The 25,682-nt window shown below is 57.1% G+C and overlaps 2 protein-coding genes across 4 annotated transcripts in view; one reads left to right on the plus strand and one right to left on the minus strand.

Moving 5' to 3' along the window:
* The window catches only part of LOC118021074 (cadherin-23-like), a 328,706-nt gene that overhangs the window by 293,593 nt on the left and 9,431 nt on the right, over nucleotides 1-25,682 (plus strand).
* VSIR (V-set immunoregulatory receptor) lies at nucleotides 3,031-25,246 on the minus strand. Of its 3 annotated transcripts, none has more exons than XM_035021140.1 (7): nucleotides 24,991-25,246; nucleotides 15,168-15,593; nucleotides 14,480-14,536; nucleotides 9,176-9,283; nucleotides 6,053-6,080; nucleotides 4,570-4,766; nucleotides 3,031-4,386 (listed from the first exon to the last, which is right to left on the minus strand). In XM_035021140.1, exons 1-7 carry the CDS (start codon nucleotides 25,070-25,072, stop codon nucleotides 4,349-4,351), a joined length of 936 nt encoding a protein of 311 aa, XP_034877031.1. In that variant the 5' UTR covers nucleotides 25,073-25,246; the 3' UTR covers nucleotides 3,031-4,348. The 3 variants fall into 3 exon arrangements, with proteins under 3 accessions (XP_034877031.1, XP_034877048.1, XP_034877039.1); XM_035021157.1 differs by lacking the exon at nucleotides 24,991-25,246 and adding an exon at nucleotides 19,388-20,278; XM_035021148.1 differs by lacking the exon at nucleotides 24,991-25,246 and adding an exon at nucleotides 19,377-20,278.

Consider the following 25,682-nt stretch of genomic DNA (forward strand, 5'->3'; position numbering starts at 1 on the left):
GAAGCCTGCTTCCCCTGGCTCAAGCTCAGGAAACCCCAGCCTGGCCCCTTCCCTGTGCTACACACCAAGTAAGCCAGCCTTCTCCGGCCCAGTGTGATGACATTCAGATCCTTCCCTTGTCTTGCGTCCTGAGGGCTGTTCTGCAACTGCTCACATGTGGCGCATGCATCCTGTCAGGTCCTCCCAGAGACCCTGGGGCTCCGTGGTCAGTCAGCTGAGAGCTTCTCCTTTCCCTCCCCCGTGGTAAGCAAGTTGGGGGCACAAGCCACCGTGCCCACCAGGGGTCCTGTGGCTTCAGCACTGCCAGGCAGAAAGGGGAGGGGTGAGGACGATGCAAAAGAAATGGAGCCCTGGGCTTGTGGGCCCAGGTTCACGGCCCCTCCCCACCCCCCAGCCATGGTGCGTGCTATAAGCAGGTCCAAGTCCTGGCCTCTGATGCCATTCAGTTCGATGAAGATGAAGGAGCACAGGCCTGAGAAGCAGAAGACCCAAGTCTTTGTCCCAGTTCCACGTTCACCTCTTGTCACAAGACACCAATCTTTTGGAGGCTTGGTTTTTCTGTGCATAAAATGGACACAGTAAAGCCTCCCTGGGTGTTCTGGTGGGGGAGGGAAAATCAAAAAAGCAATAACTCAGAACTGTAACAGAAAAAGCCAAGCGATAGCCCACCAGCCACTTGTCCCTCTCGTGCCCGGGGCGCATGGCTGGCTGATGGCAGCGTTTTCTCATTAAGCTATATTGCTACTTCAGAATCCCTCCCGACACATATTTTAGGAAGTCATGCCACCAGATCAGAATGGTGAGACAAAATGAAACCTCTGCCCCCCTGGCCCGCACAAGCTCAGGGCATCCTGTTGTCTTCGGGAGATCCCACCAAGCACAGACAGAGCTGGTGGAAAGTCAGAGGGGGGCCCTGTGAGTGGCCCAGAGAACAGGACCCTGGCATCCCAGTTCAACGCATCGCCCCATGGCCATGCTTCAGTTGTCAGCTCTGCTACTGGGTCCAAAGGACAGGCTGTTATCAGACCGACCGCCCTTTGGGAACTCCCGGCATAGTTAGGGAGACATAGCATCTGTACAGGAAAGAGGCAAGAGTGCCAAGCAGGCCCAGTGGGTGCCCCGTGGAAGGGCTGGGTGGCCAGTGCCCTGCGTGGGCTGGGCCCCCCACGAAGCTGGGCTGTGAGTGTCTACTTCTCGAGAGGCCTTTGAACCTGGGGTCCTGGCCGGCAACCCCCAGTCCCTTTCTGCCCACTGCCGTGCCCCTGGACTTCCCTGAGAAATCACAGACCAGCCTTGGGGTGCTTTAGCTGACACCCAGGAAGGCCCCTTCCGGGAGGCAGTGCCCAAACTGGGGTGGAGAGTGACCGGACCTCTGCAGGTCATCTCTCCGCCATGTCTCCCTGAGGCCCTCACCACAGAGCACTCCCCGAAGAGGGCAGTGCTTCGGCCCCCGCGTTCCTGCATACCCACCCCAGGGCCCTTCGTCACAAGACACCCCTCCCCCGCCCAGGCAGGGCCATCCTGATCCAGCAGTAGCATCTCCAGTGGTCCCCATGGCATGCAAGGCTAACTAAGGGAACTCCATTGCCTTAGCCTCTCCCTTGGAGGGAATAAAGGCAGGCTGTCTTTATTAAATGTGGACATCGGGAGAACATGACAGGAATGATGGCTGTTATAATTCCTGATCTATCTCTTCACAACACCTTAGTGCCTCAAAGCACAGATTTCCTTCTGAGGGCCTCAGCCAGTGCTGTGATCCATCAGCCTCCTGCCTCAGTCCCATCCTGCCTGGCAGCTGACTTTCTGGAGGCCCCAGTGTTCCTCCCAGCCCCATTAGAGGCAGGCACGATGATCCCACTCCCCTGCTCTATTCGGTGCACTCCAGCCCACAGGCACTGAGCTGGGGCCCACAGAGACCAGCCCCCAGGGCAGGCGCCTCCAGAGGCTATCACCACTCCCAGGCCAGCATGGAGGGCTCCTTGGCATCCTGCCCCTCCTCGGTAGCAGCAGGGAGGATGCCTTAGGGCCTCTGGGGGCGGAGCGTGTGGTCATGGATGAAGATGGAGCCTGGAGCTCAGAGTAAATTTCACTGAAAACAGGAAACCACGAAGCTGCAATGTGTTCACTTGTAAGGGTCCAGAGAAGAAGAGCTCAAGGTCATGCAGGAGGAAGCTGGGGAGGAAGTGGGGTGGCTTTCTGCTCTGGGGCCTCCTCCCTCCCTCCCGCCCTCCCGCCACACAGCAACAGCCAGGCTTGGGGTCTGGCAGCCAAATTCTTAGAAATTATATTTGCCTGGAGGTCAGAAGCTGCGGGCTGGGCCAGGCCAGCCTCCCCTAGGGCAGGAGCACTCTTTCTGAGCTGGGGGATGGGGGAGGTCTGGTCTGTGGGCTTTTCCTTCAATCCTAGGGGTAGCCCAGCTCAGCTCTGAGCAAGTGTCACCCTGCCCATCCCTGCCATGGGCCCCCAAGAGCTGTTAGAACAGCACCCTCTCTCTGTGGCAGCCTGCACTCAGTGTCCAGGCAACAGATGGGATAGAAGAGGGACCCCCAGGGACAAAGCAGGAACCAGGATTTTGGTGTCCTGGCCACTGGAGGTGTCCGTGCAGTCTCAAGGCCCAGGCCCACTCTTTCCTCAAGCCTTCCCCCTCCCAGTGTAGCAGGACACCCACACTGACCCATGCCCTTGGGCCTGACAGGGGAGTGTGGAAGCAATGCTGTGTATCCAGGGGGGCTCCCTGGTTCTAGCCGTAGGCCTGGGGGCTCACTGCCACTGGAGAGCCTAGAGCTGCTCTCTTCCACCCCCAACTCCTGTCTCCCCCCTCCCCAGGCCATCCAGAGGGTTCTCCCTGCCTGCTGGGCCCTTACGCTGGCCTGAAGTCGGGGCTCTGCCACATAGGCTGCCGAGCTGAACGCCCTCCTCGGTGCAGTGCCTGGGCCCTACGCCACTCAAACTCACCCCTTCCCCCCCCCGCCCCCCCCCCCCCCCTCCCCCCCCCCCCGAGTGTACAGAGCCCCCCCCCCAACTCCTCTCTGTGTTTTTAAAACCCTTTAATCAAAATTCCACAAAGGATTCCCTTGCATATGGTGTATAAAAACAAATCCGGGACATGCCCCGAAGCAGGAGTTGGAGCAGAGGGTCTAGAGCAGAAGGCCACAGACCCTTCTATGTACACGCCCACCGACAGGGTCACTCTGCTGTAAAGACTTGACACAGATTAAATGGAATGGAAGACCAAAGACGGGGCAGGGGGGCGGGGGGGAGGAGGAGATGGGGGCTTCCCTGGGCCTCAGGCACCCCTGGAAGCAGAGCAGGGATTAAAACCCAGCTCCTACAGTCCATTCCCAGGGTTTGCACTTGTTGCCCGTGGAGTTTAATAGCACCTCCTCTTTCCACTGGAGGGAGGGTCACAGTTGGGGCAATACAGTATGTGGTCACCCTCTGTCCTGAGCACGCTGCGTGTGGAGGGGGGAGGGTGGGAGTGGAGCCTCTCCACTCACCTTCCCAGCAGGCTCCACCTGCCCTCCCTCACTGCCCTCTGCAGCAGGTAGTGCAACCTCTGCCTGGCCCCCATTGCCCAAGATGCCAGCTGGCCCACAGTGGCCACTGTGCCCCAGGGTGCACTTCCTGTTTCGGGGACCCTGGCCAGTGAACTCTGGGGCCCAGAGGGCAGGCAGTGGGAGCCCAGATTTGCTTAACCGGTGGACAGCTACTGGGAGAGGTTGCTGGTAGCAAACAGCTGGGAGAGGCTCCCATGGCCCCAGGGGCAGGCAGGCAGGACCAGCCCCAGAGCTCCATGGTCACGGAGAGGGAGTCGGACCGATGAGCAGCCTCAGGCGAGATCAGGGCGCTGGCTCTGCCGCACCGAGGGAGAGTCTTTCCACATCTTTTCCTGTGTCTCATGCCTGGGAGGATGGCACTGGATGGGGACAGGGGGCGGGGGGGGAGAGGAGTTCTGTCCAGTGCCCATCTTGTCCCATCTGGGCTGTTTGGTCACAAAGCTCATGTCCCAGGGAGAGAAGCTGCCATAGGCTGGAAACTCTTGAGCTTCTAGGATGTAGACCATTTGGCATTTGTAGCTGGTGAAGTTCAGGTCTCTGGGGCGGGATCCCAGCACCCCACCATCCTTGAGACAGGGGCTGGGCAATCCAGCCCCTTCTCCCTTCTGCCATGTAGCACCCAGAGGAGCTGAGGGTCTGGCCACCAGAGGTATCTCAAAGAGTCTGGGCTCAGAGCAGGAGGGAGGAAACCAGGGCCAGGGCCACGGCTAAGGGGCCACTCAGAGGGCCAGCTCTGCCTCCAAAGCACCTGCCCCAGGCCCCGCCACAGTTGCCCGTTGGCCCCAGCTGGTCTAGATGGCCTCAGAGTTTGGAGAGTCAGGCACGGGGTCTGCAAAAGAAAGGTGAAGTAGAATGAATGGGGGGGCTCTGCAGTCCTTCACCCACTAAACCCACACGGGGAGGCTATAAGGCCTCAGAAGGGGAGTGAGGCTGGTGCCCTGCAGGCCACAGGGAGGTCATGACCTTGCAGGCTGTTGTGCCCTGAGGGTGAGGGTTGTTGGGAAGCACTCACCGAGGGTTGGGAAGAAGACATCGCCAGGGCCTGGTGGAGACAGAGGAGTGCAGGGCTCAGAGAGCAGGTGCCGCCCGGACTCTGAAGGCTGCCGCTGAGCCATGTAGGACAGCGGAGACCTCGGTTTGGCCTCCGGCATGCCTTGGGAGGACAGGGAGACCTCAAAGCCGGGGTTTTCAACTCCTTGTGTGTTGTTGCTAGAAGAAGAGAGCTGGCTCAGTCAGTTGTGCTGCCCAGGTTTGGGCCTCTGCCCTCCTGCTTGCCCCACTCCTCTGCTTCCCTCCCCTCCCCTGCCTTCACACCTCAGGCCTCAGCACCCTCTTCCTGCAAGAAGGGAGGAGCCGGGGTCAGAAAAGGGCATGGCCTGCACTCTCCCAGCTCCCCTGAGCTCAGGGCTGCACCCTATTATTTGGCCATCCGCCCTGCGCGCAGCTGGGAAGCCTGGGGTCAGAGACACTTTGAGGACCCCAGATTCAGGAACCTGTGACAGGTTTCTCAGCTGATGCCATTAGGATTGAATGTCCCCACAGCTTGTCGTAAGCTGCAGGGAGCAGTTCTCTCCCTCTTCCTGTTGGGGAGGGGGACCACCTACCCCCTGCCACCAGCTCTGAGTCCCGGCAGGATCACTGGCAGGACTTCCTTTGACCTGTCTAGAAAATCGTCCCTTTCAAACACCCAAGAGGAGCTCTGGTTTTGCTGATAAAGTAACCGGGCCAAGTTCCTGAGTGGGGCTCATTCCTGAGGACACCCTCTGTGCCAGGTGCCCCGTCTGCTTCCTGCCCTGAGCCCACCAACACACACTCCCCTGGCCACTGCATGCCCAGCCCGCTGCCCCACTCGGAGCCCCTGGCCAACCTCTGCCCCGGTGGCCCACGGCGGCCTGACCACTTTCTCCTTGGCGTGTTCTGCAGGGAGGGACCACGGCTCCAGGTGTGCCATCCTCCTTTGCATGTTTCAGTGTCTGTGCCCAGTTCAGCTGCTTCCTCTTCCTCCCCCACCCTGGCCAGCTGCCCCCGAGGCCTGAAGGAAGGTGCTGGCCTCAGGCCCGCAGTGTCAGAGCTCGGCCCGCTGGGCGAGGGGCGGCAGGGAGAGCACAGATATGTAGGCCTCAGTGCAGCTGGCAGATGCTTTTCTAAAGCAGTTGTGCCTGGAGGCTGTACAGGGAACCTCCTGCATAGCCCTCCTTCCTGACAGCTGACCCCGGCTCGGGGAGGACCTGGGAGGCCGTGTCTGTGTTCCGAGCCCTGTCCCAGGACACGTTATCAGCGCGGGGAGAGGGGCAAGGAGCCTGGTGAAGGAGAGTCAGTCCAGGCGAAGAGCGACCCCCCTCCCTTCTGCATTAAGTCCAGCTGCAGTCTGAGTGTAGACATTGGCCGACAGAGCCGCAGGCCCAGGGAGAGGCAAGAGAGAGAGCCTGCCAAGCTTGGAGTCGGGGCGGGGCGGCCACAGGAAGTTTTCTCGGGAAGATCTCCAGGGGCCTTACCTGTCCATCCGCACCAGCTCCTGGGCACCTGGGGACATACAGACAGAGAAGCTAGTCACAAAGGAGAGGCTTCCCTAGACAACATCCCTGCCCCCTCTGGCAGATGCCCTTTGAGGAAGGGGAGCAAGCCCAGGCTGGGCCACCCTCGCCCTGGATCCCCCTTCTGTTGGCTCAGGAGGCCCGCATGATCGTGTGTATCCTGCAGGCCAGGCCTCAGTGAGCCTGGTATTTTAACCAGTGCTAAATGAGACTCGGGCTGCATTTCACAAGTATAAGGGGTGGCATTTGTCACCAGGAGGCCAAAGGCAGCCAGTGCTTTCTCCTACGGCTTGATTAGGTGTTGTGAGACCATCCGGATTTAAGTATCAAGCAAAGGCCTGACTCCTGAATTTGCTGTTTCCTGTTTGGACATTTGCCACATTCTGGCCTGTCGCCATGATCTACTGAGTGGGAGGGCCGCGAGCTCAGTTCCTAATTGGAGGGTTCCTGGTCCTCTCTGGCCCGTCCTCCACATTGCCTAAAGGGTGGCTTTAGCAGTGACATCTCTTAGAGGAACCTTAGGGGCCTGAGACCCCATTACTTCTCGGCCATTCCGCCACTTTCTGCTCCTCCTCCAAGCTGCTGCCCCCCCTTGGGATTCCCCACCCCTAAACTAGCCACCAACCAGATGCAGTGGTCCTACTTCCCTCTTCCTTGCAGCTCCCCATACATTTCTCATTTGCAAGAGCTTTACCACGATCACTGTGGGGAAACATGGGTGGGAGGGGCACACAGAGAACACACAGGAAGTTGCACAAAGGTTCCTAAAATCTCTGCTCTCGGCAGGAATCATGGCTACCGTTTAGTGGGTGGCTCTGTGCATCAGGATTCGTGCAGGTGCCCAGCATTCCCTGGGCTCATCCTCTCTACCCCTTGGTGGGAGGGATTGCTGGCCCCACTTTAGAGCTGGGGAACCCAATCTCCATCTAAAACCGGATTGGTTTCCACACTCATCAGCCTCTGCAGCGGGCTGCCTGCCTCAGTGCTCCCAACCCTTTCTCTCTCTTCCTCCCTGAGTGTGGCTCGCTCCTGAGTATGCTCTCTGAGCCAGCGCCCTGCCCGCAGCAACCAACACACACTCCCTGTCCCCTCCCTCCCTGGCCTGCCACCCCACCCGGGCGCTTAGCCTCTGTCCTGTGGCCGAACTCCTGGCATGTCTCAGTGACTTCTGTTCCTATAATTCCTGCAGCAGCACTTCTCGCGAGGCTAGATGAAGAAATGACCCAAATCTCCCCTCCCTCTCCATTTCACACCTGGTTTCTCTCCCAGCATCTCTTGGGTCTGTCTCGAAGACTCTGATCCTACAATTCATTTTTTCTTCCTCTTTTTTTTTTTTTTTTAGAAGGGGTGAGCAGACTGGCCTCAAAAATACTTTTATTAGAAGATAAATTATTGACACCTTTTTGTTACTGCAATATTTAATTTGGGGATAAGGAGCTGTAAGAAGCCGCAGGTCACAGAATTGGGGTCTGTTTAGTTTCAGAGGATGCGTGCAGCACTGGGAGCTCTTTCCTGGGAAGCACCTCTTTCCTGGGAGCTGAGTGTGTCTCCCTCCTCGTCCCTTCCTCACCTCCGTGAAAACATTGCACTAATGAGCACAAGCTCATGGCAACTCCACGGTGATGACTCGCCCTGCGTGAGCCCCTGGGTTCCTCTTTCTGCTCCAAGCCTTGACCTACCTGCCCCCACCCCACCCCCAACCTATGGCGGGTTTTGCAAAAGGAGTATGGATGTCCTGAGAATAAGGGAAAGGTGACCACAGCCCCTGAATGAGCCACTGTGGGGGCTCAGGAGAGAGGGCCGTCCAGGTGTTACGGTCCAGTCAGAGGAAATCAGGTGTGAGCCAAAAGCCATCTGCCGACAGAGCTGCCCTCTCTCAGCTCTACCTTCTGCAGCTGGCCAGAGGCGAAGAAGCAGGGGAGGTGACGTAAGGGCCAGGGCAGAGGACTCCCCACCCTTCTGCTCCTGGAGGACTCGGGCTAGCCCAGGCTCAGGGGTGGGGTTAGAGGAAGGGCAAGGGGCACTGTACCACAGAGGAGGGTGAAACGGTGTTGGTGGCCATGACTTGAAGGCTGGCTCTATTGCTGACTCACTGTGAGCTTTCCTCGGCAAGTTACCGAACCTCTCTGTGCCTCAGTTTGCTCAGTTGCAAAGGAGGAACAATTGTAGGGCCAAGCTGTCTCATCATTATGAGAGGAGGTATATAACAAACTTGGGGCGCCTGGGTGGCTCAGTCGTTAAGCGTCTGCCTTCGGCTCAGGTCATGATCCCAGGGTCCTGGGATGGAGCCCCACATCAGGCTCCCTGCTCGGTGGGAAGCCTGCTTCTCCCTCTCCCACTCCCCCTGCTTGTGTTCCCTCTCTTGCTGTGTCTCTATCAAATAAATAAATAAAATCTTTAAAAAAAAAAAAAAAACTTGGCATGGGACCCAGCACAGCAACCTTCCCAGGTAGGGGTTGGTGGCCAGCACGCTCATGCCGATGAGCATTCTGATGATGTGGTGGGATTACACTCCCTGGGAAAAGCATGAGTGGAAAGCTCTGGGCTTGAGGCCCAGCTCTGCCACTTACTAACTTATATACCATTCAGTTCATGATTTAACCCCGCTAGTAAGCTCAGGTTTCTCAGCCATATGCTGAAAGAACTGAACTAAGTTATCTCCAGGATCCCTTCCAGTTCTGATAATCCAAAGGTCATTTTTGTCCTGACAATTACAATGCTGGTTACAAGACAAGCCTACCCCTGCATTAAAGCAGGTCCTCAAAGGATCTCCAAGGGGCAGCATTTTATAAACCAATTTGAACTACTCCATGTGATTATTCATTCATTCAACAGATATTACTGAGGGCCGAGCCAGGACCCCTTGGGGCTGGTGGGCACTCAGGCCCCCCCAAGTGGCACACCTGGGTCCCCTCCTCTCTCCACCATTGAACCTAGCTCCTTGCAGGGACTATAGCAGCTCCCACCTCTGGAACAGAGAGGAAATGTGCCTGCCTCTTGCCTTTGCTAATCCCAGGCGCTGAGCTGGGGCCTGGGGCAGATCGCTCGCACCCTCACCCACCCCAGGCAGGCGGGGATACTCACGGCGGTTGGAGGCCACCTGCCTTTGCTTGTAGACCAGGAGCAGGATGAGGGGAAGGCAGAGGATGCCCACGATGCAGGCGCCTGTAGCCAGAGCAGCCGCTGTGATGCCTATTAAGGGCAGAGAGACAGCCACGGTGAGACTACATTCCCTCTGCTTCTCCTGAGGGGATACTGAAGCCCAGAGAGGAAAGGTCTGGGGAGGCAGGGGGCCCAGCTTTACCCAGGCCCCACAGCCAGACCCTCAGTGACCTGCAGAGGGACAGAAGGCCTAGGGATCCCCTTTCAAAGAGCGTCCCATGCCTCTTCCCCAAGTGGGCCCAGAGCACACAGAAATGAGGCCAGGGGCTCCAGGGAAGAGAGAGAATGGTCTTCCTCCCAGCCCCCTGGGGACAGCTCAACTGCCCCAGGCCACAGGTTGTTCCCAGAAAAGGAGGGAAAGCAGGTCCTTCACAGACCCCGTGCCATGAAGTTCAAGGTCAAAAGGAACCCAGGTGGTAAAAAGCTTTTGGAAATACATAGCGGTGATGGTTGCACCACACGGTGAGCAGAATTAATGCCACATTTAAAAGTGGTTGGAATGGCAAATTTTATGCTATATACGTTGTACCACAATAAGAAGAAAAAAAAACATCAAAATGAACAAAAGCCCCACTCCTCCTGAGAGACCCCCTTAGCTCTGGACACAGCTTCTGGAAGGGATCTCACACATACAAGTCACGGGGCAGGCGGCGGGGGGACACGTGGGGGAGAACTAGAAACATGTGAATCCTTATCTTAACGTTTTAAAATTTTAAACTTTCTAAATTACAATATAGACAGATATAGATAGATAGATAGATAGATAGATAGATAGATAGATAGATAGATAGATAAAGTTAAAATATATTCCAGAGTTTCCTCCCCCTGCTGCTCCTCCTCCCCAGGGCACCCTGCAAAGAGGCAATCACTGTCCACACTTTTCTCGCCTGCGGCCCAGATTTGTCCCCTGCGTACACAGCATTCAGGTGCTTTTCATGAGCATCGCTTTTCCCAGTTAGTGTGGCTTGGACAGCTCTGGTTGGCACAGAGCTCTACCTCATTCTGCCTAGGGCTTTATCGCAGGGCTCACCCCAGATTTTATTGGAACAGTCCCCCATTGGTGGACATGCAGATCGCTTCCGTTTTTCCGCATAACTAATAACGTAGCCGTGAACTCCTTGTGTGTGCATCTTCACTCGCTTGGGCAAGTACCTCTGTATGTAAAATCCCAGCAGTGAAAGTGCTGAGCCAAAGAGTATGTGCGTTTTCTTCTAGGCTGTTTAATTGGTAAAGGTTGTACCGCTTTACCATCCCACCAACAACGTGAGAGGCCTGACTTATTTCAGCCCATCTGCTGACACCAGGAGTTTAGCTGGGATGGAACCACAACCAGCGTAAACGCGTTTCCTTCCCGATTTCAGCCCTTCCCCAAATACGAAATACAGGCTGGGATGCCTTGTCACGGCGGCGTCAATGTGGCCCTGGGGAGCTTGGGGAAGGTGGGGGGGCTGTGGTCTCAGTGTTGCCTTCACACTCTTCATTTGGGAATAAAGGCTGTGTTTATCTCATTGTATTGCTAAACAACCTGATGGTGTAAATAAGCTTTCCGGGGCTTTGTTCATACCACGGAAGAGAACAAACTGTTTACTGGCACTTTAGACCTACCCACTGGTACAGAACAGTTGCTATGCTAATCACAAAGCAAGTTCGAGTCCACATTAAAGCAGGTTCCCTGCAGATCTCAGCAAGGCTGCATTTTGACGTGGAATAGTGAAAGTAGACACATTCTATAATTCAGACATTTGAGGATTTCTAACTCCCCGTCATAGGATCTTCTTGTGGGCATTGAGAAGGGGGTTGCAAAATGCTCTATTCTAGTCGTCAAACCAGGGCTCCATACTGCTACTAAGCCACATTCAGTGAGGTTAGGTGCTCACTCGCTGTGTCTCCCTGTCCCCCTCCCGGCCTGACTCCTGTCCCCAGGCAGAGATCCCCCTCTGCAGCCCCTCCAGGGGATCAGGACTTGGTTTCCTTACAACCTGGGCTGAGAGTTGAGGCTGGGACAGGGAGGCAGGAGTTTGGGGACAGTTTTGTGGGCCCACCTGCCCTAGAAGCTACGGGCTCTTCTGCAAAGCCCAGCCTTGCCACAGGTCCCTGCCGCCTCCCGCAGGTGTGGCCAGTACCTGGGGAGGTGGGGGTGGGGGATTCTGCTTGGTAGCCATCCAGAGCCAGGCTCACTGGGAAGGCGATCAGTTGCTGGCAGAGACAGCTGCCAGGCCAGCTCTGAGAACTGTGCCAGGCCCTTACACAGCAGGCTGGGATGGGAGCTCCCCCCAACGCCAACCTGCTCAGCAGTGCACCCTTGTCTAGAGCCTGCCAGTACCCAGTGGGTGGGTGGGTAGGTAGGTAGGTACGAGAGGGGAGGAGGGAGTTCGGTCAGGCTGCCTGGTTCCCCCAGGAGGGGTTGGATGAAAGCAAACCAAACATCCTGCTGTGTAGGGGGATAGGGAGGTTGCTTTGCAGGAGGTAGGCTGCCCAGCCCCCTTCCTTGGGCTCCGTGACAAAACCACAGCCCCTCAGCAATTGGGGGCTCTTGGGGACCAACTTTCTCAGCCTCTCTCCCTTCCTCCCGCCTCCCCCAACCTCAGACTGACTTGGGCTTTCAGGTGATTTCCTGGGCCGGCCACCCTGTTCCTTCCCAAAGAGATCTTTAGAAGACAGGGCTGCAGGTAGAACAGAAAAGCTCCCAGCTGCTCGGCTGGAAGCATCACTAGCCAGTCAGGTACCAAGGCTGGCTGTGGGGCACCTGTCTTAGAGAGAGCAGGGATTGCAGTCTTTCCAAAGGTCAGCAGCACTGAGGGCAGTCCCTAGCGGCCCGCCCTGAGGCCCACTAAGCACAGGGGTCGCCAGGCAAATGTTTCTAAACCATTAGAAAACAGATGTGTGTCCACTGTCTGTTGCCATCTACTTGCCATCCTGTCATGCCCCCCATGGTATGTCATCTCTTTCTTTTTTTTCCTTTTTTCTTTTTTGGCCAACATTTTAAAATTGAGAGTTTCTGTAAAATCTGGGCTTCTGACTTTGCTGGAAAATGGAGGGGCTCCGGCAGCGCCGGGCCCCCCTCCAAACACACAGCTGTTGGAACTGCCCTTACAGGCCGGCAGCTGGCTGCTCACCACAGTCTCCACCCCTCCCCACTGTCTTCCTGCCCAGGTCCCTGGCTTCGGGGGCATTGGAGTTTTTGATCCCTGATTCAGCCTCTTGGATAACACGGATTGCCTCCCTGTTAGTGGGGAAGGGACACACGCGCTCCCATTTCTCACTGGACCCATGATCCCTAGAGAATGGAAGTGTTGGCCCCAACCCCCACACCCCACCCAAAAGGATAGCTGGGTTTCTTTTCATCAGACGCCATGCCCTCCTTAGTGACAAGACTCCACCACAGCTGTAGTCTCCAGACCTCCAGAACGAAGAGTCTGGAAAGGGGTTGGGACTTCAGAGGTCACCAAAGTCATCATCCTGCCCTCAACAGCTAGGATAGAAGTAAACACATCCCTTTGGCCCTTGGGGAACCAGGTCACTGTGGACAGTAGCTCAGGGAAGCAGGGACCAGAGTGAGGCTGCGCATCCCTAGAGAGGGAGGCTAATGTGAAAACCTGAGAGTAGAGGTGCCCAGCGAAGGAAGCCTGACCCACTCTTGACAGTCAAGTTCAAAGTTCTGCCTCAGCCTCGGATTCTGACCAGCCAGACTCCCAGGCTTCCCCAGGCGACTTGTTTCCTTAATTCCAGCAGCTACTTCTCTAAGCTGGGTCTTAATCAGGAGAAATGAACCAAATCTCTGTTCCCTCTATTTTGTAGCTGGTTTCTTCATTGTCCCCACTGGCATCTCTCATCGCTGTCCCCAGGACTTTAATTCATACAACTGATTTTCAGAAAACTGGTGTTGAGAGAGGGGAGGGCAGCCCGGCTCCGGGGCAGGGTTTGTGACTGAGAATCAGGCGCTCTGGCTGAGAGATGGGGAGCAGTCCCTGCACCTGTCTGCACCTTGGTTTCCCCACCATAGAAGTATGCACAGTGGCAGACGTGATGGCCTCTAAGGGGGCTCTGGGAGCTCCTAGAGGAAGAAGGGGGACTGGAGGGTTGCTCAGAGTGGAAGGAGCAATGGGGAAGTGAACACTCGTGGGCCCCGCCAGGTGAGGCTCCCCCCATCGTGGATGCCTGTGCACACGACCGTCCACCCTCACCAGGGAGCTGCCGCTGGAGGAAGTGAGGACAGCAGTGGCCTGGTGCCGAGGCGACACGTCAGGTTTGCGGTGTGCAGGGACAGGGGCTTGAACCAAAGAGTTCCTTAGTTCCATGCGGGTCTGGCTCAGTCCGAAATGTGTGTTCTAATTTTATTCCTGGCTAAGCTGTTTGTTGGTTCACAAAAGAGTAGTTGGAGTAGAAAGTCACCACGACCTTTGAGCTGGGCTGGGGCTGGGGCTGTAGGTTTAACTGTCCTGTCCCTGCCTTCGGTCTTTGTGCGCGTCCTCCTGGAGGGCAGGGGGGGAGGTCTGCACTCTTGTATCTCCAGGGCCTGGTTAGGGGCTGGTCCATACTAGATGCCCAGGAAATACTGATGGATAGAAGGCTCTGGAAGCCAAGACCCTCTCCTCTCCAAAGAATGGGGCACCCCTGAGACGTCTCCCCTTTGCCTGCTCCCTCCAAGCTGCCGGGCATTCTGCCCTGGCCTCTGAGTGCCCAGACGTCCCTCAGAGCAGTGCCCCCCTCTTCCTCTGCAGGATGCCTCCCAGGGCAAACACCAGGGGGCTGACTGCCACCCGCCCACCGCCCTATGCATTCCTCAAGCTGGGAAGAAGGTGAAGTGAGCACAACCCAGCTGTGTGAATTTGGGCAAGTTATGTCACCTCTCTGGGCTTCTGTGTCCATGTGTAGAAAGTGAAGATGTGCTGCCTACTTCAGAGGGTTCTTGTCAGAATCCACGGAGATACCAGTACTTGCGAGGACTTAGCACAGTGCCTGGCATGCAGAAAGAGCTCTAGGAAAGGTAGTTCTCTTCCCCTTCCTGAGTCTCTCCGTCCTCTCTCCCCCACGCACAGAACAAGGACTGCAGCCCAATGGTTGCGGGGAAGGGGTAAGTGAAAGGGAGAGGCAATAGCAGAGGAGGAAGAATGGGGGTTCGGTGGGCTTGGGGTGATGAGGTCAGAGTGCAGAGTGGGGCCTGGATCCAAGAAGAGGGCAGAGGAGAACAGAGAACCCAGAAGGGCCAAAAGGGCGGTCCCTTACTTTCACTCTCCCTGGGTGAAGGTGGGTACGCGATGCACCGGGCTGACGCTGCTTTGTCTGTGGGAGCAAAGGGAAGGGGCGTTAGGTGGGCCTGAGCCTGGGGATGCTTGTCGCAGCTAGCACACGGGTACACACAGACGCAGCTTCTCACTGCGAGGCTGGGTGTGCCCGGCGCACTCTCACGCCTCCCCCGCAGGCGTGTGGATACCTGCTGGCACCCACTCATCTACCCAGCCTACTGCCCCTCACACTCTCACCCGGACACACACACACAGATACATACATATACATACTTCCCAACAAGCGTTCACCAGCTCACACCCCAGGTCACATACCACGGCCACCATAGTGTCATGAGCAATACCTCCCAGGTTTGTACACTCTCTCTTACTAGACAGAACCACATACACCCCCCTCACCATCACACCCCACTGACCAGAGAGATTTATACACAGCCCCACACCCCGTGGCCACCCCCTCTCACCACACATGTCCCTGGCGTGTCCGTGTCCCCCATCTGGGACCACACACCCTCCCAGCACAGAATCACACCATGGTCACACCATCCAGTACTCAGCACCACAGCCCCGGAGTCACACGGTTCTCTCTGCCTCCCCCTCCAGACGGGCGCGTGCACCATCCCCACGGCGACGGCACCCCTGCGCCGTCCCATATGGGGGGCCCTCACCTGTCTGCACCTGCAGCTCCATGGCACCATGGACCCTCTGCTCCGAGTGGTGGTGCCTGATCTCCACCACCAGACAGCAGTAGAGGCCGCTGTCCATGGGGGTCAGGTTGCGCATGGTGATGGAGAAGTTGCCGTGGTGGTCGGAGACCGATTCCAGCCCGTAGCGCTGGGCCAGGTCCTGGCTGGTGTTGGCCTGGTGGCCGCTGTGGTGCAGGTGAAGGTCCTGGAACGTGAGGTTGCGGATGGGCCGGCGCTCCGAGCAGACCTGCACTTCGCCCCGCGAGCTGCGGTACCATGTCTTGTAGTAGGTCACGTCGTGCCCTTTGGCCATGGGGCCCATGATCCTGCAGGTGAGGGTGACGTTCTGGCCCTCAGAACACACGTACAGGGAATATGGCGTGGCGACCCTGAAGGCTGCCACGAGACCTGTTTAGAGAGACAAGAGACGGTCACCTGCCTGAGCCAGAACCACTCCCAGTTCCCCCAGAGTGAGGAAGAACCCTGGCCTGGTGCTCTGAAGATGTGGGTTCCCCAGTCACAGGCCCCGGGCGAGTCAGCTGACCTCCCGGGCCTCAGCTTCTTCATTAGCTCCTGAATCTGACTCCATCCCGGGCTGTGTGGGAGGAGGAGCTTCTCCAAGTGAGGGACTCCCCTGACCCCAGGGACACTAGACGAGGTGTAGGAGAGACTCTGGGCAGGCGGCGGACGGGGCCCAGGCGGTGTGTCTGTCTCCCCACTGCTGCAGACCCTGGGGCTCTGCCCACAACTGGCCCCTGGCACCTCCAGCCCCACACCCCATGCCGTCCGGGGGGGAAGCAGGATGAGGAGCACAAAGGCGATTCGGGATGAACAGCCCTTTTCCCGTGGCCAGCCTTCTGGGGCCATTAGCACCTTGGGCCCTTCCCACTCGTAGGGCTAGCCATGCCGTCCCACCTCCTCATCGGTGAGCACTAATGGAGCACCTCTGTGTGCAAGGCCTGCACCAGGTGCTACGTCTCACCTGGATGCTGAGCACATGGCCTCCCCTTGGGAGCTTATGGCCTAGCTGGGTAGACGAAGCATGCCTTCCTGACAAAGTAAGACCGCAGGCTAAAGGGTGGACTGGTTCCAGTCTACAGGGCACTTGGAGGAGGGAAGACATAGCCGTCCTGGGGATGGTCAGGAGACTTCTCGAAGGAGCGAGTGTCTTTGGGGTTGACGGACAGATAGAACTTCAGCAAGTAGACGGGGTGCTCTGGGCCAGGTGGTGAGGAAGCAGGAAAACCCAAGGTGTCTCGGGGCCAGGACCAGGGAAATCATGAGAGGTCGCCTCATCCATGTACCTGCTGCCACCCAGTCTTAGAAATATTTCCTAGTTCATTTGGTTTTCAATAAGCAAACGAAGCCATCCCCTGGCCCTCTTTACCCTACCCCAACCCCCCAGCACCTAACCATGTTGATCCCCACAATCACTGCAAGGCATGGTTGTGAGAGAACAGAGCGAGGGAAAGCTGAGAACATGAGATGCGAGTTCTAATGCCCTCTACAGACACAGGGAAGATAACTATGGTTATTATATATTAGCGGTATTTGAATTTTAATTGGCATTTCAGAGGCTGTCGTAAGTCAGGGAAGGAGATGTGTACAGAATCCAAACCAGCATGTCTCTTTGACTGCCACTGCCTGAATCAAGATAACGCCACTTCCTCCTGCGGGCACCCCCTTCCCTGCCTTTAGAGCCTGGGACCCACCAGCAGAGCTGAAAACTTTGCCTGGTCAAGAGTAAGGCAGCCTGGGGTAGCTTTGGAACCGGACCAGCCCGCACTGGAGTCCAATAGCTGGGAGTCATTTAGACTCTGAGCCTCAGACTCCTCACTGTCAAACAGAAATGAAAACATCTACCTGCCAGAGTTGAGGCAAGGACCACAAATACTTCACACGAAGGGCTCTGAAAGTGCTTAGCTAGTAGGTGGTGCTTGCTACGTGGAAGCCACACAGCTCTCTCGTTAGTTTGGGCAAGTCCGGGAACATTTCCTAGGAGTGAAAATAGTTCTGCAGAGTAGAATGGAGAAACCAGCTTCAAACTCTTTCCCACTAAGGTGTGAATGACTGACAACAGCTTGGGATCCAATTTTGGAGTGCCTGCATATTTAAAGCAGTGTGTGGGGAATTAGCAAAGTCATGGCCCCGAAGAATACGTCTGCATGGTAGTGTGTTAGGCCCCTAGAAAGTAAGGAAGACACACACACACACACACACACACCAGATCCTTCCATTCACTCCACCCACATGTGAGAGGGAGCCATGTCTGGGAGCCCCAGATCTATGGAAAATCTTTGCCAAGGTGAGCAGAGATTTCACAACTGCCTGGCAAGATGCTGGTCTCCTTTTCAGGCAGAAATGTAGAGGCCCGGAAGGGGAAAGTGATTTCCCTAAAGTGCCACAGAGGGAGGGTATGAACTCAGAACCTGGAGAATGGGGGGTTTCAGGTAAAGCCAGATCTAGTTAGAACTAGAAGAAGGAAGAGCAGGTATCCTGTGCTATGCTAACTCCTTTAGGGGCATGTCTAGCAACCTTATAAGGTCGGTGTTGTTTTTATTCCTGTTTCACTGAGGACAAAACGTGAGGCAAAGAGACGCTAAATAATTCACTGAAGATCACAGTAGTGACTTTGACTCCCCCTCACGGGCCTGTGTGACGGCCATGGCCACAGAACTATGTGTGCCAGTAAACGGGGGGCGGGGGGCTAGCCAGGGAAAGGACCCTCGCAGACACTCCCAGGAAGACCGAAAACCCGCCCAGAGAGCAGACCGAGGAGCTGTCTGCCTTGCGCTGCCCCTTTCCCCTGCGGGCCGCAGCTAGGGGCAGCTATTACATGGCCCTATGTGTCAGGGAGCACAGAGTTACCTGGACAGCACTGGGGAGAGATATTCAGCCCTAGAGGCTGAAAACCCACAGTGGGACACAGAATTGGGGCTGAGAATGGGGGTGGGGGGCAAGGGGAGGGGAGCATTGCTCAATCCCCAACACCCTACACACCCTAGAGGACCTCTTCCCTTTTTAGAAAAAGGAGAAGCTTGCAGTAGGATTCAGGTTTGGGGGATGGGGGACACTGTTCGATTTCAGCAAAAGGGCCAGATAGCAGTGGACCAAGAGTTCCCAGGGTCTTGTCCTGGTGGGGGGTTCAGGGTTGGGGGGGTGGGAACATCCCCTTTGTTGTGTCTAAGACTCAAGCCAGGTCAAAACCCAGGACAGCCTGATGCTCAAAGGCACAGAGTTGGGGAAAATAATGCACGCCCCCCCCATGCCACCCACAACTGCACATGCACACGTGTTATCGGGGATATATATATAGCACAGCTGGGTTTATAATTATTTGGCAGGAGGATGTTGCTTATTGTCAGGAGCAGATCCTTTTGGACACCTGGGTCATTGTCAGAGACTGGGGAGAGGGTGGGGAGGAAAGCCCTCGGCTCCAGGGTGGCCGAGAACATGTGGGACAGGAAAATGACCCTGGGCCTGGGCCTGAGCCTGTGCCCAGGCGGGAACCATCCAGTCATTGTGCTGCTCTTGGGGCCCAGCCCCACTCCAGCCCCACCTGTCACCGGGTAAGGAGGCAGAAGCCCCTGGAGGAATATTGCTAGGAACCTGGAAAATTCCAGGTCTCAGGATTAAAACCTTGGTCTGAGGGATCCCTGGGCCCCAGTCCCCACTTAGCCACGTCCTTGCTGTGTGCCCTTGAGCAGGTCCCATCCTTCTCTCTGCCTCCTTCTCAAGAGACTCCCCATGTTCCTAGGCCCTTCCAGCTCTGAGGGCTTGGGGCAGTAGGAAGGGGCTGTATTTCCTTAGGGCAGGGAAGGGGGCAAGAAATGGGCCACCTCTTATGTGTCAGGACTTGCTTACCAATTTGTACTCCTCTCACTTAATATCCCCTGATGTAGGTATTATCATCCCCATTTTAAAGATGAGTTAACAGACCCAGAAGTCAAGCGACTTAGCCAAGACCACCCAACCCTATGTGGCTGAGCTGAAACTCACACCTTGGACACACCAGCACAGCAGGAAGGAAGAGCACCCCCTAACTCCTGAAGCGGGTGGGGCTGACATCTCAGCCTCCAGCACCGGGGAGAGTGAACTGACCCCAAGCTGACTGCAACTTCCAGCCAGTCATCCTTGCTCAGCCTCAGACCTAAACCGAAAACACCATTCCTTCATTCCACAAATATTTACCGAGGTCCTACCCGTGAGCCAGGCCCAGGGCAGAGAGGCCGTGAGGGTGCAGAGTTCCCTAAGCGATGGCCGCTCAGAATTTAGTCCTGTTCCTGCCGCTTTCCAGCTGGGGGACCCTCAGCCAAAGGTGGGCTCAGCCCCTTGTAGAAGCTTCTGTTCCAGTACTGGGGAGAGGGGCTCTTGTCTGGCTCCGTCTTGGGATGTTAGTTGTCATGATTCACCTCGTTCCACCCAGCAGGCACCTCGTGAAACCCTGTGGGTGTGCACGGGATGGGTGTGTGTGGGGGTGTGGAGAGGCCTGTGTGTTTTCCCTGACGGGGCATGAGTTTAGCCCACGGTTGCTAAGGCAACACCCCAGCCTTTGGAGGTGGGGCCCCAGCTTGATGAGTCTGGCCTGGGAGGCCCCACCCAAACAGCTGAACTCTGTCCAGCTGCTGCTAGGGGTTGTAAGTAAACAGCCCAACAGTCCCTGATCTGCTGCTCTTGCTGGCCCAGGGCTAGCTGCAAAAGGCCAGGACCTCACCCTCGGAAGGAGCGCCAAACAGACATGGAACTGGTCTCCAGCTCCCTGCCAGGCCCCGTCCCCCAGGATAGTCCGGGGAGGGTGCAGGGAAAGCCTCCATTCTGTCTTTATCAAGCTGCAGAGCACAGAGGGAAACAGAGTCAAGGACCAATCCGGACTGAGTCTGCCAGCGCTGAGGTCCAGGAAGCACCCCCGGCACGGGGGGCGGAGCCAGCAGGTCAGCTCCTGGGGTCTGTGGCCAGCAAGGACAAAGGGCATCTCAGATGTGTTTATTGATACCTGCCCCCGCAGGAAGTGTCCATTCACATCAGACCAGGGAGTCTGGGAAGGGGAAGCCAGGCTCTATTGGAGGAAGCGGCGCTTCCAGCACCTTGGGAAAGCATCCACGCATCCGGGGCTGGAGGCTGTTGGCCAGCACGCCTCCCTGGAGAGGGCCTGGGCAGCTGGCCAGGCGCCCCGCCAATGGATGCTTCTCTGGATGCCTCCTTCCCAGACTCGCCCAGGCCCTCCACGAGGAGGACTGTGTGCAGCCCCGAATACCAGCTCTGGCCAGCTTCCCTCAAGGGTCTGGGCTGTGAGGACTTCCTAAGGTTCAGCTTCCAGTCCCTGGGCCCTGCCCTCGGTGCAGGCAGCCCGTAGTAACCGACACAGTAGAGGTGGCTTGGGACTGACCAGAGGGCCCACGTCCTTCCTGCAGAGGGACAGCAGGCCTCGCCAATGAGGGCTCAGCTTGCTGTGAGCTCTCTCCCCATCACCCCGTGGTTATTGGGATAGCTAGTTGGCCCCAACATAAGAGAGGACCCAGCTGGAGCTACTCTATTTACTTGGACACTGTATTTATTTGAGGAAGGCAGCAGGGGCTGGGAGAATTGGGGGCCGGAAGAAGCTCAGAGAGGCCCTCTGACCCTGCCCTGACCTCTTAGGATGGGGACCACTGCTCTCTTTTCCTCTGGGAGAGCTGACCTGTCCCCTGCCACCAGCTAGCGCTCTTGACAGTGGTGAGTTGGCTTCTGCAGTGATGGGGGAGGGGCCGACACCGACTATAACACGGACAGTTTTAGTTTTATGGCATTAAATGCCATCGAATCACATAGAAGGTTATTCCCCTCCCTTTTTTTTTTTTTTAACAAGGGACAGCAGGTTTCAGGCTCAGAGCCTTCCCCAGGCTATACTAGAATGTATTACCCTTATTTGGTTTTCTTATTGTGCACTTGTATGGTTTTGTTCTATTTATGGCAAAGATACTGGCTTTCCATTGGTGCCGGTGATAGAAAGTTTCCTTTTAAAATCTATTTACTTAATTAAGTAAAAGAATGAGTCCATTTGAGGGAAAAAATAAGTACATATGATAGGCAGATGCTGCTGCAGAAATCCCAAAGGTAATGAGCAGAAGGCTGACGCTCAGGGAGCTCTATTCTGGAACTGCCCTTCAGAAGGGGGCAGTCAGCCTCCCTGAAACCATGTCCCCAGGCTGCCCGTGGCTCAGAGAGAATGTGCGTTCAGTGTCCCCCAGGGAGAGAATAGCCTCTGCTATTCACTATTCCCTATTCAACCCCAGGTCCCCACGGGAAATAGCATCCTATGCAGAACATTTAAAGGACGGGGTCTGCTCGGGCCGAAGCACAGCAAGTTCATTACTGAATGACGGATGTGCGTAACAGCCACGGCCTTTCTCTCTGGGAACGGGCAGCCAGAGCAACTAGATGAAACATAAAGATCAGTTGCAAGAAAGATCCCAGTTAGACCAGCAAACCCTGAGCTGGGCTTGCCTTGAAGTTGCAAAGTCCCCCATCTCTGGGGAACTTGAAGAGAATCCACAGGCGCTTCCATGGACATTTCACACTTTAAGTGCCTATAGGTACTGACAGGTGGCCAGACCTCCAGGATTCTTCAAGTCCAGTCCTAGGGAAATCAGTCCATGCCTTCCCACACCCTGGGCTCTCCACCGGGCTCTGTAGGCATCAAGGAACTTGGAGGGCCAATGGCACGTGGCCACAGAAAGCCAAGAAACAGCTTAACACTACACATCATTCACCAGGTTCCAGGCACGGTGCTGAGGTTGTGCACGGACTCTTCACCGAAGCCCCCTGAGGGAGGGGCCATCATCATCCCCATTGTAGATGCTGAGTAACTTGCCCAAAGCCACAGCCGTAAATGGCCATCTTGGGATTTGAACCTAGAGCTCACTGACTCCCAAGACCAGACTGTTGAGTGAAAGGACTGTATGGGAAGCATGCAAGGCACACAGCCCCAGGTCCCTTGCTTCACCATTCCCATACAGAGTGCCATCAGGAAGGCCTTGGGCCTGCCAGTGCTGCTGCTAAGGGGACCCAGGGGTGCCTCAGAAAGCTGCACTGCCAATCCCAGGTTCACCCCGCCCAGGTGAAGTGGATGCTCCTGGATGAGTAGCTGGCCTAAAACTGGGGGGCCTCCAGCTCAGTATGTGGGGCTTAGTCAGTGCTGGTTGGCCAGATGGGTACCGAGGAGCCCTTCCTTCCTTCTCTCCCTTGATCTGCTGAAGCCTAAGACCCGTATATGTATGCATATAGGGAGGTGGCCTCTTTCAGCTTCCCACCACTGTCCCTCCCACCTGAGCCACCACTCCTAGGGAGGTCAGGCCCCAGCAGGGAACCTTTGCCCTGCTTGGGGGGGGTGGACACAGGAACAACCAGCCCAGCTGGGCGAGGGACTCCCTGGTATTGCTGGGCATCCCTAGCATTGGGTAGATGCCCCCTCACGCCTGTGGGCTGGCCTCCAGGGCCACCACAGGGGCTCTGGACAGAAGACAGTGGATTTCCTAAGAGCTGACCTTCGCTGTGTCAGAGGCTTGCACCATTGGGTTACTCAACAAGGCCCTGCAGTCCTGTTTACCATGAAGGGGATGATGGGGTCTCCCCTCCCTAGCCTCGGTGCACTTCCATGTGCTAGTCCCAGAGTCTGGGCCTCCTGGGTCAGCCTATAAGGCCATGGTGAGGACAAGAACTTTCTCGGGCCCTAGGAGTGCATATAGGGGAAGAAGAGTCTCTGCCACCCTTGGGGTCTGCTGGGGCCTGGCTCTGTTGGGTGCATCCCTCCATCCATCTCACCCTGAGTCAGGCCCAGGAAAGGCACGTCTTCAGTTGACTGGGCTCCTGAGCACCAACTCACCACCACCATTCTCCTTGGTGCTGAGCCAGCCTCAGGAGCTTAGAAAACAGACCTGCACCAGCCACCTCCATCTCACCTTCCCAGACATGAAGCCTTTGACCTTGAGCAATCCTGCCCAAGGCAACCCACCTCAGCAGGCCGGCGAGTCTTTCCAACTCACAGACCCTCCTGACAGTGCCTGCAGCCAGGCTTCCCATCTGTTAGCCCCTTGTTACACATTGTCCTGGGCAGTGGGAATGTTCATTAACATGCCCATATTACAGTTAAGAATACTGAGTCCCAGAGTAGTTCAAAGCCAAGAGAATGCTTCTGACCCCCTTCAGTAGAAAGCTGCTTAGAGCCCTAATCATCTCCCTGAGCTGGGCCCGGGAAGAGCTGGTCCTGTGGAGTGCCACACTTTGTGAGTAGCCGAGACCTCTAGGGGTGAAGGCCTCTGGCTATGTAGACGATATGGAGCGAGGGCTCTGAGCCTCTCTGTTACCAGCTACTCTGCAAGGCGGCTCCCTACACCTCAGTTCTCTAGAGCTCAGTTTCCCAAATTGGGGCTGAACAGAGAGCAGCCTGGCCAGGGGAGGGCAGGGGAAGGAGTAAGAAAGCAGAAGGGCCTCTTGGGGTCACTTGAGGAGAAAGGGGCAGGGCAGGTGCTCTGTGGTGGGGGCGGTGCTGGCCTTCCTGCCTGCCACCGTCCCCTGCCCTTTCTGGAAACCATGTCCTGCCATGAAGCATGGCCTTGGTGCCGAGACCGCCTCCCCCATCCTGCGAGAATCCAGGCCAGGACTAGGCAGCTCTGTGTGTGGGGTGTGGGCTTTCTCCTCCTTATCAGAGGCCAGACTCCCCAAGCACTGAGATAACATGCTGCCTGCAAGCACCCACTTTGTTTCTGGTATATTCCATTTTCTCTCAACTCCCTTCTCTTGCTCCTACCCTGTGCTTCCCCCTCCTTTCTTCTCCTGACCCGCCCACTGGGTCCTTGTGCCAAGCGCCCCACCTTCCTCTTGCCTCCCTGACTCCCTGCATGACTCAAGCTTTCCCTGGGCCCTCCCCACAAAGTATAGTTCACAGGCTGCCTGCTGGCCCCCTCTTCCCTTGCAATCCAGCTGATCCAGTGCCGGGCACCAAGAACCGGGGGCCAGGCTATGGGTACCCCGACCTCTGCCCTACCCCTGCTCCCTGCCCTGCCCTGGGAGCCCCTGTGTCCTAGCCAGGATTCCACTTGGAGTTGTGACAGTCTGGACTTTGGAAGAAGAAAGTGGCGCCTCCCTGGTGTAGGGCTTCTGAGCATGAGCTGAGGAAACCGAGACCAGAAAGATGCCATAAATTATTCCGGGACCAAGACAGGGTTCATGGCTGAGCCAGGAAAGTGGCCCACATTCTCCCCAGGACCCCACACCAGCCCCTGAGCTCCAGCCTTGCTAGGATGCCGGGAATCAGCTGACCACTCAACTCTCAGCCGCCAGACCCTCGGGATAAGGACCAGGTGGGCGCCCACATCTGCGAGTGCACCCGTGCCCCCCAAGGTTCAGCCAGGAGTGTCACCAGGGAGCAGGACACAGAGAGTACCACACCCCCTGCGCCCTGAGACCCTGGAGCCCTGAGGCGGGCGGCGCAGGGAGATGCCCCAGGTGTCAAAAGTCAAAAGCCCGTGGCGTCCCCCAGAAAATGCTGGGCTGTCCCCACCGTGTCCATCTCCTCTCTGCAGCAGCTGCTCCCGCGCAGGGCTCTCTGGGCAGGGAAGGGTCAGGCCAGCAGCAGCTTGGGCGGCTGTCAGAGCATGCAGACGTGCTGCTGCCCAGCCAGGGCACTTGGCAGGGACCCGCTGGCCCCTGCAGCGAGGTCCCAGCAAGTAGGAAACAGGGCAGGCGGAAGGAGCCCCCTGCCCCCCCGCGGCCCCCTCCCCAGCCGTGTTGTCCCGGTGCGCCTCCCCACCGACTCCTGCCGCCTTACCTCGGGAGGCAGCCAGGAAGAGAGCGAGGAGCACAGGCGCCCAGTGCCGGCCACCGGCCTCCGGGACCAGGGGAACGCCCATGTCACCGTCGGGCGGCGGCGTCTGGAGCCCCGGGGCCCGGAGCGGGACCGCGGGCACGCAGGGGGAGCGCCTGGTGCTCTGGGAGCGGGAGTGGCGGCACACAGCTGGCCGGAAAACCTCCGGTGGAGTGAGTGCAGAGAGCGAGCGCCGTGGGCTCCAGGGCCCAACCCCCCTCCCCCGCAGCGCCCCCGGGGGGGCCGTGGGGGGAACTGCCTCGCCAGGGCCCGCGGGAGGGGCTTCCCGGTGACTCACAGGGCACCCGGCCCTCTAGGTAGGGGCGACAGCCCAAGTGTCCGCATCAGCTCCGCTCGATTCCTGCTCTCCCCCAGGCCCCTCCGGAGAGGATCCCTACGGCCGCACAGCCTGAGAAGGCCATTGCCTCGAACTCAGCAGGCTGAACTCACCCACCAGCCTCTGAGTCCTCTGGGGGCAAGCACTTGTCCCCAACATTCTCCAGCCCAGCCCAGGGCCTGGTAGGCGGTAGGCACTCCCAGCGGTGGAGTGAATGAGTGAATGAATGAAATCTAACTTTTGTAAAGGGCAGGCAGGTTGGAGCAGACTTGACCGTGGATCCCAGAGCCTGTAAACCTTTGTGCACGCGCGCACGCAC

The sequence above is a fragment of the Mirounga leonina genome, unplaced genomic scaffold (genome assembly GCF_011800145.1).
Source record: "Mirounga leonina isolate KUSES-001 unplaced genomic scaffold, KU_Mleo_1.0 Mir_114, whole genome shotgun sequence".
NCBI classification, from domain to species: Eukaryota; Metazoa; Chordata; class Mammalia; order Carnivora; family Phocidae; genus Mirounga; species Mirounga leonina.

What these genes read in the sequence shown, in the direction of transcription:
- VSIR (XM_035021140.1), bottom strand. Translation starts at nt 25,072, where the DNA reads ATGGGCGTTCCCCTGGTCCCGGAGGCCGGTGGCCGGCACTGGGCGCCT. An exon ending in CTTCCTGGCTGCCTCCCGAG is followed by an intron (nt 15,594 to 24,990) that starts GTAAGGCGGCAG and finishes CTCTCTAAACAG; the next exon opens with GTCTCGTGGCAGCCTTCAGG. An exon ending in GGAGCTGCAGGTGCAGACAG is followed by an intron (nt 14,537 to 15,167) that starts GTGAGGGCCCCC and finishes TTGCTCCCACAG; the next exon opens with ACAAAGCAGCGTCAGCCCGG.